At 46.7% G+C, this 14054-nt stretch overlaps 1 protein-coding gene across 1 annotated transcript in view; it reads left to right on the forward strand.

Moving 5' to 3' along the window:
• The window catches only part of GPC4 (glypican 4), a 214880-nt gene that overhangs the window by 139265 nt on the left and 61561 nt on the right, over nt 1–14054 (forward strand). Inside the window, 1 exon segment of the mRNA XM_030208703.1 lies at nt 7393–7784. Within this exon segment, the coding sequence (XP_030064563.1) occupies nt 7393–7784 (392 nt within the window).

A 14054-nucleotide genomic window follows, 5' to 3' on the forward strand; every position in this document is an offset into this window, starting at 1 on the left:
GGAGAGGGTGCCACCATTTTGAGGAGGCACCTGCAGAAGAGGGGGAGGGAATGCTAGTCAGGCGTAAGTTTGACAGGTTCGGGAGAAAATCTTGGACCTGTCAGACCTCTTCTGGTCTCCCCCATTCTTTCCTTGCTCAGCAAAGCCTAGTGCTTGCTCCGAGCTGGTGTAGGGTTTGCAGTGGGAGCAGCTCCCTTGTTGGCGCACTGCCCACTGATCATAAGGGAGGAATGCAGGAGACCCTTGTTTGCATGCATTTTGTAAACAATGCTCCTACTGGCTAAGTCCGTGAAGCCTCCTCACCACCAGCACCGAGCTCTCTGTTTTCCTCTTTAGGTGTTTCTTCTTCTTTCTTGGGCCTGTTTTTGGGATTTGCAACCCAGCCCCCTTTTCTTCAACAGCTCCTCGGCTGTTTTAAACCCAGTCCAATTACAGCCAGGGTTCTCTCTGCACAGCTCAATAAAGTCAAGCTGTTTCTAACACAGTCCAATTACAGCCAGGCTTCTCTCAGCACAGTTCAATGGAGCTAGGCTGTTTCAAACACAGTCCAAGTATAGCCAGGCTTCTCTCAGCACAGCTCAATAAAGTCAGGCTGTTTCTAACACAATCCAATTACAGCCAGGCTTCTCTCAGCACAGTTCAATAAAGTCAGGCTGTTTCTAACACAGTCCAATTACAGCCAGGCTTCTCTCAGCACAGTTCAATGGAGCTAGGCTGTTTCAAACACAGTCCAAGTACAGCCAGGCTTCTCTCAGCACAGCTCAATAAAGTCAGGCTGTTTCTAACACAGTCCCATTACAGCCAGGCTTCTCTCAGCACAGTTCAATGGAGCTAGGCTTTGCGCGGGCTCAAAGCCTTGGGTCCCACCCTCTGGGTCAGTCTCTATTCTCCTGACCTCCTCCCGCATTGACCCAGGCCTCTCCCCTATACCTCCAGTGCTGGCTGAGCCATAGCCAAGAGCTCCATGGGTTCGTCTAAGACCAGCTCAGCCTCCTCTTGCTCCATCCCCTCTGGTTCATTCTCCCCTTCTCCTTCAGTAGCCCAGTCCATTTTCTCCTCCCCCCCCCACCCCTTTTCCAGCTGATTACACTTTTCTTCATTAACTCTGCTAGGCTGCTTTTCCTTCTCCTGCCACCGGTTCCACCACCTCCTCCACCAGGTGGGAGAATCAGCTTTTCCTTTTCCCTGGCGGCCCTCTTCTGGAGCTCCTTGGTTCTGCACCCTACTTCTCCTCCCCCGGAGCTCTCCTGTGGCCTTCTGGGAGTTGTAGTTTCCCATCTTTATGTCCCTTTTGGGCAAAACCTGAGTATCCCTAGGGTCTTCCCTCCTACCCTCCGGCTCTCTTTTCTCCGGTGGGTAGCTGGGGTCCCTCTTCCTTTCGGCATATTCCTTACATACCCCCTCCCTTAAGCTTTTACTCCCCAATTCTTTCTTTTCTTCCTTATCCTCGCCTACCCGGGATAGGGCATCCACATTTCCCAAACATCTCCCCGGACGATGCTCCACTGTGTATTGGAAGGGTTGTAGTGCTAAATACCACCGCATTAGCCTCCCATTGTTATTTTTCATTAAATTTAGCCACTTCAGTGGGGCATGGTCCGTTACTAGCTTAAATTGCCTCCCTTCGAGATAGACCGTACACTCTTGTATTGCCCACCTAATAGCTAAACACTCCTTCTCTATGGTGGAGTAATGGTTCTCATGAGGTAGGAGTTTACGGCTTAGATATAGCACGGGATGTTCTGCCCCTTCATGTTCCTGAGACAGCACTGCCCCTAGCCCCCTCCCCGACGCATCCGTTTGTAGGATAAAGGGTTTTTCGAAATCTACGGCCTTCAACACCGGTTCCTGGCACAGGGCCTGCTGCATCTGCTCTAACGCTCGCAACTCCGCCTCCCCCCACCTCAGCTGGTCCGGGCTCTTACCCCTCAACATGTCCGTTAAGGGAGTAGCCATTACAGAAAAGTGCGGGATGAATCTCCTGTAATACCCCACCATACCCAGGAACCTACGCAATTGTTTTTTTCGATTGGGTCGGGGAAAGTCTTGGATGCTTTTAACTTTATTCAGTAAGGGTCGCACCTCCCCCCGGCCTACATTATACCCCAAATACTTCACCCTATACTGGGCAAAGTAACATTTCTTCGGGTTAAGGGTAAGTCCAGCCTCCCTAAACGATTGCAACACTGCCCCTACCTGTTTCAAATGATTGTTCCAGTCCTCACTGTGTACTACCACATCATCCATATAGGCCGCGGCATATGTCTGATGTGGTCTGAGGACTTGGTCCAGCAATCGTTGGCAGCTCGCCGCCGCCAAATTTAGGCCAAAGGGCAGCCTTTTGAATTGGTACAAGCCTATAGGGGTACTAAAAGCTGTCTTTGCTTGGGCTCCGGGGGAAAGGGGAATCTGCCAGTACCCTTTTGTTAAATCTAAAGTGGTAAGATACTGGGCTGACCCCAACCTGTCTACCAACTCTTCAATATAAGGCATAGGATAGGCATCAGCTTGAGAGATAGCATTAAGCTGACGGAAATCAATACAAAATCTCCACTCCCCTTCAGGTTTTGGCACCAACACCACCGGGCTGGACCAGGGACTATGGGATTCCTCAATTACCCCAAAGTCCAACATTTCCTGCATTTGTTTAATGACTTCCCTCCTTTTCATTGGTGAGAGTCTATAGGGCCTTTGCCTTACTATCTTACCCTGTTCAGTTACAATGTCATGCTCTACTAGGTGGGTACTCCCCGGGCATGCTGTCAAAACATCTTTAAAGCGCTCTAAGAGCCTTCCTATCTCTTTTTGCTGCCCCTGGGGTAACCGGGGGTTAACTCCGGGCTCGCAGGGTTTGAAAATCTCTCTTATTTGAGTCCCTAACTCCTCTCCTTCCTTTTCGTCCCCCCGCGTTTGAAACCCTACCCTCGCTACCCAAGGTTTCATAAGATTAACGTGAAACGTCTGGACCCGACCCCTCTCATTCGCCACCTCATACGTGAGGGGACCGAGTCTCCTCTTCACCACCCAGGGTCCTTTCCATCAAGAGGCGAACCTATGGGGATCTTCCGAGATTAAGATGAGGACCCTATCCCCGGCGGCAAACTCCCTGTTCCGAGTCCCTCTATCGTAATATCCCTTTTGTTGTTCTTGGCTCTGTTCTAGCCGGTCCTGGGCATACTCCTGCATCCTACCCAATCGGCCCCTTAGATCCTGCAAATATTCGCCCACGGACTGCTCGCTGGTTTCCGGAGGTACCCAGTGTTCCTGTACGATATCTAATATACCCCTGGGTCTTCTGCCAAACATTAACTCATACGGTGAAACTCCTAAGGAGTCTTGCACCTTCTCCCGGTATGCATAGAGCACAAAGGGTAAAAGTTGGTCCCACCCGGTCCTATCCTCCCCCAAGGCTTTTTTTAGCATCCCCTTTAAGGTCCTGTTAAAGCGTTCCACCATCCCATTGGTTTGGGGATGGTAAGCCGCCGTACGTACATGTTTTATCCCAAAGGCCTCCCATACTTGTCTTAAGGTATGGGACATAAAGTTGGAACCCCGATCTGTCAAAACTTCTTGGGGAAAACCTACCTCACAAAAAATTTTTATGAGTTCCCAGGCAATACCCTTGGCCGAAATGTTCCTTAAGGGTAGGGCCCATGGATACCTGGTGGCCATGTCCATAACTACTAACACATAGAGATACCCTCTCTGTGACCTTGTTACTGGCCCCACAATATCCATGGCTATTCTCCTCACCGGTTGCTCTACCCGTGGCAGCGGCTTTAATGGGGCTTTAGGAGGGAATCTGTCTGATACCTTCTGACATCTGGGGCAGGACTTGCAGTATTTTTCCACCTCCCCATATATGCCCGGCCAATAAAACCTCGCCAATATTTGGGTCAGGGTGGCCTGGGAGCCCTTATGTCCGCTCAGAGGATGGTCGTGGGCCAGCCTTACCACCAGTGGACGAAAAGCTCGGGGTACCACCAGCTGTTTCCCTCCGCCCGAGTGCTCCCAATTTGGCACCCTTCTATATAGGATGTTCCCTTCTATCAGGAACCCCGGAGCTACCTGGCCTTCTCCCTGGCGCGCCCTTTCCCAGGCATACTCTAAGGTAGGGTCCGTGGCCTGCTCCCTATGAAATTGGGGAAACTGCTCCCTCAATTCTTCCGGGGCCACTGGCAGGTAACTCTCCCTCTGTGCCCGCTGAAGAGCCTCCCTTCTACCCTTCTGCTCCTTTTTTTTCACGGCTTTCCTTTTTTTTTCCCGGCCCGGTTCGCCCAATACCTCCCCCTGAAAAGGAAAAACCCCCCCTATTCCCTCTGTTTCTTCGTCTACCTCGCGGTGAGCCTGGGCCCTGGTAGTGACTAACACTTTTCTCTCCCCCATACACTCTATAAATGGAGGCCAATCCCTCCCTAAAATCATCTCATGCGGCAATCTGGGTAGAACGGCCATGGCCAGCTCTAGCTCTCCGGTGGGCCCCTGTAAGTTGACCCGCTGGAGTGCATAACGGGTCCTGGCCCCATGAATACATTGGATAGACACCCCTCCATCATAGGTCTCCCTGCCCGGGGCCCTCCTCTTTCTTATCTGTTGCCACAGCCTCCGGGAGATCATGGATTGGTTGGCCCCAGAGTCTAACATGGCGGTGATGGGTACTCCCTCCACCTTAACTTGAGTTAGGTACCTGGGCCTAACTCCTTTTTCTACCTGAGAGATCCACCCCTCCCGCCACTGGCAATCCTTTTTGAAATGGCCTACCTTACCACACTTAAAACACCCCTTGCTCCCAAAAGGAATAGCCTTTCTACTCGGGCTGGCGTCTAACTCGGTCTTTTTACTCCCTGCGGGGGTCTCCGGCTTAATTAGGGAAACTTTCGGGCCCCCTTTTTGTAACGCCCGAGTCCTGCCTCCCTCCCGCTCTGGCCCCCCCCCCACTGCTGGGCTTCCAGGTAACATTCCAAACCCGATGTCACCCACTCTACCGTCTTACATCCCCTCTTTATTAATTCGGCCCTAATTTCGTCGGGCAGACCCTGGAGGAATTGCTCCACTACTAATTCTTGCAGTACCTCGTGCAGGTTGTGTCGCTCGGGCTCCAACCATTTTTTCACTAAATCCATTAGCTTATTTGCTACCGCTTTAGGGGGGGTCCCCTTTTCCCATTTGGTGGCTCTAAACTTACGTCTGTAAGCTTGTGTACTGAGTCCATATCTGTCCTTGATAGCTTCTTTCAACCTTCCATAGTTGGCAGCCTCTTCCGGAGACAAATCCCTAAAGGCTGCCAAAGCCTCCCCGGATAGAGAAGGCACCAATCTCATGGCCCACTGCTCTTGTGGCCACCCAGCCGCCCCAGCCACCCTCTCAAATGCTGTCAAAAATTCGTCCACATTATCCTGCTCGGACAACTTCCCCCAGTTAAGTGCATTCATGGAGACATGTCCTACCACACCGCTTCCTCCGGGCCCGTGTCCATTTGCTCCGGTTTCCCCCTCACGGGGAACATTAGCCCCTCTCTGGAAAAAGTCTTGTAGCATGTTGAGTACTGGTTGCTGCTGATCCCGGGCCGCCATCAGAGAGTCCTCGACTATCTTGGCCGTCAGCTCCTGCTGTTTTTGGAACTGGAGAGTCATCCACCCGAAGATCTCCTTGGGGTCCATCACGGCACTGGCACGGCCACCTGGGGGGAGGGACAAAACAACAGAGAACCACCTCCAAGTGCGATTACCTCACTTAAGTTGGACTCTTTCTCTGATCCCTCTAACACCTCCCCCCCTCCCCCAGTTAGGCCCGCTTACCGGAACCCAAGATGGGTCTGCGCCTTTCTCAGCGTTGGCCCTCTCGTGGGGCTTCTCGTCCAGTCGGGTCACGGCCTCCTCTAGCGACAGGTCCCGCAGCAAGATCCCACTCCTGACACCACTTGTAAACAATGCTCCTACTGGCTAAGTCCGTGAAGCCTCCTCACCACCAGCACCGAGCTCTCTGTTTTCCTCTTTATGTGTTTCTTCTTCTTTCTTGGGCCTGTTTTTGGGATTTGCAACCCAGCCCCCTTTTCTTCAACAGCTCCTCGGCTGTTTTAAACCCAGTCCAATTACAGCCAGGGTTCTCTCTGCACAGCTCAATAAAGTCAGGCTGTTTCTAACACAGTCCAATTACAGCCAGGCTTCTCTCAGCACAGTTCAATGGAGCTAGGCTGTTTCAAACACAGTCCAAGTATAGCCAGGCTTCTCTCAGCACAGCTCAATAAAGTCAGGCTGTTTCTAACACAATCCAATTACAGCCAGGCTTCTCTCAGCACAGTTCAATAAAGTCAGGCTGTTTCTAACACAGTCCAAGTACAGCCAGGCTTCTCTCAGCACAGCTCAATAAAGTCAGGCTGTTTCTAACACAGTCCAATGACAGCCAGGCTTCTCTCAGCACAGTTCAATGGAGCTAGGCTGTTTCAAACACAGTCCAATTACAGCCAGGCTTCTCTCAGCACAGTTCAATAAAATCAGGCTGTTTCTAACACAGTCCCATTACAGCCAGGCTTCTCTCAGCACAGTTCAATGGAGCTAGGCTTTGCGCGGGCTCAAAGCCTTGGGTCCCACCCTCTGGGTCAGTCTCTATTCTCCTGACCTCCTCCCGCATTGACCCAGGCCTCTCCCCTATACCTCCAGTGCTGGCTGAGCCATAGCCAAGAGCTCCATGGGTTCGTCTAAGACCAGCTCAGCCTCCTCTTGCTCCATCCCCTCTGGTTCATTCTCCCCTTCTCCTTCAGTAGCCCAGTCCATTTTCTCCTCCCCCCCCCACCCCTTTTCCCACTGATTACACTTTTCTTCATTAACTCTGCTAGGCTGCTTTTCCTTCTCCTGCCACCGGTTCCACCACCTCCTCCACCAGGTGGGAGAATCAGCTTTTCCTTTTCCCTGGCGGCCCTCTTCTGGAGCTCCTTGGTTCTGCACCCTACTTCTCCTCCCCCGGAGCTCTCCTGTGGCCTTCTGGGAGTTGTAGTTTCCCATCTTTATGTCCCTTTTGGGCAAAACCTGAGTATCCCTAGGGTCTTCCCTCCTACCCTCCGGCTCTCTTTTCTCCGGTGGGTAGCTGGGGTCCCTCTTCCTTTCGGCATATTCCTTACAATTTGCATGCAATTAATGATCAGAGCTGGTGAGCTCATTGTTTCACGTGCTCACCAGCTTTGATCCTGGGGCACAGGCAAATGCGGGCACTAGTCTAGCACTAATGGCCTCTAGCACCTGATCATCTGCCCCAAAAGTAAAAATGTCTTGTGCAGTTTCAGCCAGAATTCTTGGTCTTCGCTGTATACCAATATGAAGAACTGCTTTGACAGACCTTACTTTTGGAAATTATTAGCTTGAAACTAATTACTCCGCTGTTCTTTTTCTCTTTCAGAATTCTTCAAAGAACTTCTTGAAAATGCAGAGAAATCCTTGAATGACATGTTTGTAAGGACATACGGTCGTTTATACATGCAGAACTCTAAGCTATTCAAAGATCTCTTTATTGAACTGAAACGGTACTATGTTGGTGGAAGTGTAAACCTGGAAGACATGCTAAATGATTTCTGGGCACGTCTTCTGGAGCGCATGTTCCAGCTAGTGAATCCTCAGTACAGTTTTACGGATGAATACTTGGATTGTGTGAGCAAGTATACTGATGACTTGAAGCCATTTGGAGATGTACCACGGAAGTTAAAATTACAAGTAACTCGTGCATTTGTAGCTGCTCGTACATTTGCACAGGGACTTGCAATGGCAAGGGATGTAATCAACAAAGTATCTGCGGTAAGTGCATCATGGGGTGAGGAGGCATCTAGGTTGGAATACCTGTGGGACACTGATGTGCCTGTAGGGTCTGAGAATATGGAAACAAGATAGGGCATCAAGCTTGTAAACTTGGTGCCATCCAATCTGACTGGGGTGCTTTAAAAAAAAAATCTTCAGGTAAAAGGAATTGAACGACCTCTTGTAGAAATTCTGGTTTATAAGACTGCTTCTGTACTCTCCTGTCCTCTAGTTGAACCAGACTGAGCTCCCTTTGTGCCAAATGTAATAATTTGATCTATATGTATATGTGTGTTACATAATTTAGTCTTTATATTTACACAGAGGAAACTAAAAAGGCTGAATTTCATACGTATCGCAACTCTTTACCATATACCTTAATATTTTCTGTTTGTGTGTGTGTGTGTGGGGGGGGGGGGGGGGTCACAGATTTAGTGGAAAAAAAAGTACACTTCTTTTAATACACACAGCTTGGTGAATTGAAATGAGTACAAGTTCACAGCTGAGCAGATTTATCCTCCACTCCTGATAAGTCTGATGGAAATTCCTAACGATTTAACCAACCACCAGACTGATAAATCTGCTATTGGGCTATGAGCACAAAAGACACCCCAAGACTGTGTAAAACAGAGGAGTTTAATAAGTGGCTTTAAGCTTGGTGTAAAGAAGAAGGTTTTAAATACATAAGAGGATGACGCAGTATATTTAAAAAAAAATAGCAAGTTGTATTGTAATGATTTATTTATTTATTTATTTTACAGTGCTTATATCCCACAATTTCCCACCTCCGGTAGGCTCAATGTGGCTTACAACATTTGAACAAAAAAATAGACAGGGCACAGTAAATGGAAAGGGGTATGTAGGGCAGAGAGGTAAGGATAAAGAAATGGGTCCATAATAGCAGCGCCAGAGCGCAATGGCAGCATCCTGAGGTTAGTGAGGTTGGCCTGGATCTTTGGGCTACGCTTGCTCAAATAAGCAAGTCTTAAGTGACTTTCTAAAAGCCAGATGATCTTGAATCGCTTTCACTGATTTTGGTAGGGCATTCCACAAGCGGGCGCCGACGTAGGCAAAGGAGGAAGCATACATGGTTTTATTCTTCAGCCTAGAACATGCAGGGTAATGGAGGGTTAAGTAGGAGCGGGCACTTGTGAGAGAGTTTCTTGGCGGTAGGTGGACAAGTGAATCCATGTACGCAGGGGCTGCTCCATAGAGAATCTTGTGGACTAGGGCACAGATCTTAAAAGTTATACGCTCTTGTACAGGAAGCCAGTGCAATTTCTTACGAAGCGGACTGGAACTAGTGACAGGAAAAAGGATACTTGAGGAGAAATTCAGGCAGTATGTTTCTAGACATTTAAACTAGCGTGTAGGAGTGACAAAAGGAAGCAAGAGAATTTAGTAAATCACCCCCAGAAAAATCATGAATGCAGTGGGGAAGGTAATGTTAATATAGAACACCATCTAAATTCAATAACATATGGAAAGCAAAGAGCACAGATGATCGTAGTCTAAATAAAAAGGTTCAAGACTTGGATATTGTTGCTATTACAGAGACGTGGTTCAATGATTCCCATGAATGGGTTGTGACATACCGGGCTATAATCTTTTTAGGAAGGATAGGGAGGGCCGAAGAGGTAGAGGAGTGGTGCTGTATGTGAAACATATCAGAGCGGCTGAAATGCAGGGAACCTGGGGAAAGGAAGAAGCTATACGGGTCGTCCTGAAAAGCGAAGATGGAACCTTTATCCACACAGGTGTTATCTACACACCTCCGGCACAAATGGAGAAGCTGGACAAGGATCCGATTGAAGATATCTCTAACCTTGGAATGAAAGGGGAGGCGCTGTTAAGAGATTTCAACTTCCCTGATGTGGCTTGGAATGTCCCATCGACAGAATCAGAAAGAAATAGAAAGATCATGGATGCCTGTCAAAGTGCTTTGCTTCAGACAAGTGCTGACGGAACCCATGAGGGAAGGGGCAATGCTGGATCTAGTACTCACAAATGGAGGAAGTGTTTCCAGTATCCAAATTGGTGCCCACGTAGGCAATAGTGATCATCACATGATACGGCTTGATAGAAGAGCAAAGACGGAGTGCAGATGCACAAAACTCAAAATACTGGACTTTAGACATGCTGATTTTGATAAAATGGGGGAATACCTGAAGAAGGAGCTGACGATAGGGGTTGGCATAGAGAGGTGGAAGGGAAGTGGTCCAAGCTGAAAGCTGCTTATAAATACAGCAACAGATCTTTCCATTCCATAGCTTCCTATTATTCCAGAACCTGGGAGGTTAGTTGTGTCCATCATTCAGCAGGTGGAGATAGAGAACTGAAAATCAAGCTTGGCCTCCAGTCCAGCTCCTCAGTATTTACGTAGGCAAGCAGTAAGGAGAAACACAATATAAACAACGCCTGGCAGGCACAAAAGTTTGGATATTCTTTGAAACACCTTTGACAGAAATAACACTTCCTGTGGTCAAGTGTCTTTCTGTCCTTGCTTTTGAAATGTTTCTGAAATTTCTTGCAGAACTTTTCTTTGGTCTCCTTCCATGTACTGCATGTTTAAGATCTCCCCAAGGACTTTCAGTAGTAGTCGTCGGGATTGTGAAGGCCATTCTAAAACCTTCATTTTTTATTTCAATAAATACTTCATACTTGATTGAAAGTGTGCGTTGGATTATTGTCTAGTTGAAATATCTACTCTCTCCAGTTTCAATTTCTTTACTGACTGTGAGATACTAGCTTCTAGGATATGTTGAAAATTACTATATATACTGTTTAATCCACCCCTCTATAGACCCCCGTGGGATCCTTCCACACGGAGGTGTACAGAGGGTTTGGTCTTCAAATATAGGCATCAGAAGGCGTAGTTCAAATCTTATTCCCATGACCACAGCTTTCTGTCTATTAGGATCTAGGTGAATCTTGGGGAATTTATGTTCCCACATATATTCTATTAGAATCTAAAAGTATTCTGTATACAGAATGGGTGTCAGGTATATGTGTAGATTAGTTTGTAGAATTAGTAGGAGATGAAGGTTAGATAGAAATTAAGACAAACACTGTTTTAGGAAGATAAATACATTTTATTTCTTACCCAAACACAAGTCTTCAAGTTGGTACAAATTACAGATTCAGTAGGACAGCTCACCCCAAGTAGGGTCTTCAGTTAGGTACAGAAGTTGGACAGATTCTGGATATAACCGGACAGAGCTTCGCTGCTTCCAAGGCGTTGGGGAGAACTCCGAAACTAAGCCAAAATTTCCCTTCTTTTATACCCACAGCTCTCAATAGAAGTCAATTGTGAGGAACATTTTTTCTAATATTTCTCAATGTCTGAGATCATACTTTCGCATCCGGCCAGATGTACATCTGTACCCAACTCCTTCCGTTCTAGCTATTGCAAGTTATTTCGCAATTTCCTCTTTTGTCAACATGTTTTTCTCTTCTGCCAGAACATCTTATTTTTAGCATATCAGTTTCACTTCCTCTTTTTTTTTCATCTTATGATCTCAGTTTCATCTTATAGAAAGACAAACTCCCTTTTAATAAGTGCTACATTCAATTTGTATCTGATTTTGTTAAGACTCATCTATAAGGCCATTAGTAGGTTATCAGGCCTAGTCAGTGCTTTTCAGCTGTACAAAGCTATGTAGCTTGGCGCACCACTATTCCAGTGGATAGATCTTAAACTAGAACGCATATTAACTTGCAGGAAAAGCAAGTCCTTGCTCAGCCAGTCATAGATTTTTAAACCTAGCTGGTATTTTTACAGCCTGAGTCCTAAAATCTGGCCTTCCACCCTTCCGGTGGGCATCCAGTGAGGGCCTCTTGCTGTACTATAATTATACAATACTCAAATATAAACCAAAATAAAATTTTTCCTCTTATAAAAGGGGGGGGGGGGGGGAATGTTAGCTGCACTATAAACCAAGGGTTTTTATTCCAGCATTCCTCCCCTTCCTTCTCCTACCCACCCCCTCCCCTCAAAAGTTCCTCCTTCTGCTGCTGCCCCCCCCACCAAAAAAAAAACAGAAAAGCTCCCACTTCTTTCCTTCCTCCCCCTTTACCCCCTGAACAGATGAAGCCCCCCCCCCCCCAGGGACCCACCCATAGGCCCCTCCCAGGGCCTACCATACCACTGTGGTGGCAGGAACAATACCCACTCGCATCTGTCCGTGGCATCTTCATAGTGAAAATGGCGGCAGTCTTGCAAGATTGCTACTGGAGGATGTGGCAGCCATTTTGTGATTGAAGCCAATATATATGGTGGTACTTCAGTTTACGGTCGATTTGTGTGGTGACCTGTGGGTTCTGTTTTGTAGATCTGGCTTGTTTTCAGACAGTTCCATCAGATTTTTCTTAATCTTCCAGATCTTGATTTCTCTTGAGATCTGTATTGCTTCCATTTCTTAGTTATGTTTTCTGTTAATTGAAGTTGCTAACAGGAAGGGTTTAGAGATTATTTTTTATAGCCTTCTGCTTTGTAAAAGAACGATCTCCATTTTCAAATGTTCAGATAGCTGCTTAGAAGCGTCTACAGTTGTTGCAAGTAGAATAGTCACAAGCTGAAAGTATTTGCTAAATCATAATTGTCTTCACTTCTCTAAATGAAGACCTAGTAAGTCACTAAGGGGCTCTTTTACTAAGGTGCACCAAGTCCTAATGCATCTTAGCATGCTTCAAAGCAACTTGTAGTTATTTCCCTGTTTATGTGCGGTATCTCACACAATGTATTTTTTGGAGGAGGCATAGCGTGTGCAGGAAATGGGTCTTGAAGCATTATCCAGCTAGTACATTCACATTAGCGCATGCTAACTGGGTAACATGGACTTAATGCAGGAGCCCTTAGCACCATCTAAATGGTAGGTGGTAAGCGCTCCTGCATAATTTTTTTTTTTTTTTTTCAAGTCCTGCATTAAAAATCAGCACAGGACCTCCAAAACTAAAAATAAAAAATGCCATTTTACTGCCATGATAAAAACAAAAATGGGCAGGAAACTCCAGCATTAGGATGCAGCAAGCCCATTTTTTCTTACAACTTAGTAAAAGGGTCCCTAAATTTCTTGGGCCTTACTAACAACTTTATACATCACAATACAATTAAAATTTATATTCTGTTGCAAACCAAACAAGCTCAGCATGTAAGCTAACAAGTAATATTTAGTGAATTATAAAGTTCAATAGACCAACTATCTAAAATTTACATTAAAAACGTTCAAAACAGAAAAGCTATCATTAATTTCCTAAAGTTTAAATAACATGCCTGATATGCAGTATCCAAAAGAAGTGCAGTCCAATAACTTGCAGCATGAAACTTTTTAAGAAAAAAGTATGTACATAAGTAATGCCACACTGGGAAAAGACCATCGAGCCCAGCATCCTGTCCACGACAGCGGACAATCCAGGCCAAGGGCACCTGGCGAGCTTCCCAAACGTGCAAACATTCTACATGTTATTCCTGGAATTGTGGATTGTTCCCAAGTCCATTTAGTAGTGGTTTATGGACTTGTCCTTTAGGAAACCGTCTAACCCCTTTTTAAACTCTGCCAAGCTAACCGTCTTCACCACGTTCTCCGGCAACGAATTCCAGAGTTTAATTATGCGTTGGGTGAAGAAAGATTTTCTCAGATTTGTTTTAAATTTACTACACTGTAGTTTCATCGCATGCCCCCTAGTCCTAGTATTTTTGGAAAGCGTGAACAGACGCTTCACATCCACCTGTTCCACTCCACTCATTTTATATACCTCTATCATGTCTCCCCTCGGCCGTCTCTTCTCCAAGCTAAAATGATAGCGGGGATGGGACGACTTCCCTATGAAGAAAGACTAAGGAGGCTAGGGCTATACAGCTTGGAGAAGAGACGGCTGAGGGGAGACATGATAGAGGTATATAAAATAATGAGTGGAGTGGAACAGGTGGATGTGAAGCGTCTGTTCACGCTTTCCAAAAATACTAGAACTAGGGGGCATGCGATGAAACTACAGTGTAGTAAATTTAAAACAAATCGGAGAAAATTTTTCTTCACCCAACGTGTAATTAAACTCTGGAATTCGTTACCGGAGAAAGTGGTGAAGGCGGTTAGCTTAGCAGAGTTTAAAAAGGGGTTGGACGGTTTCCTAAAGGACAGGTCCATAAACCGCTACTAAACAGACTTGGAAAACTCCAAAATTCCAGGAATAACATGTATAGAATGTTTGTACGTTTGGGAAGCTTGCCAGGTGCCCTTGGCCTGGATTGGCCGCTGTCGTGGACAGGATGCT

Source organism: Microcaecilia unicolor, chromosome 7, assembly GCF_901765095.1.
Source record: "Microcaecilia unicolor chromosome 7, aMicUni1.1, whole genome shotgun sequence".
Taxonomy (NCBI): domain Eukaryota; kingdom Metazoa; phylum Chordata; class Amphibia; order Gymnophiona; family Siphonopidae; genus Microcaecilia; species Microcaecilia unicolor.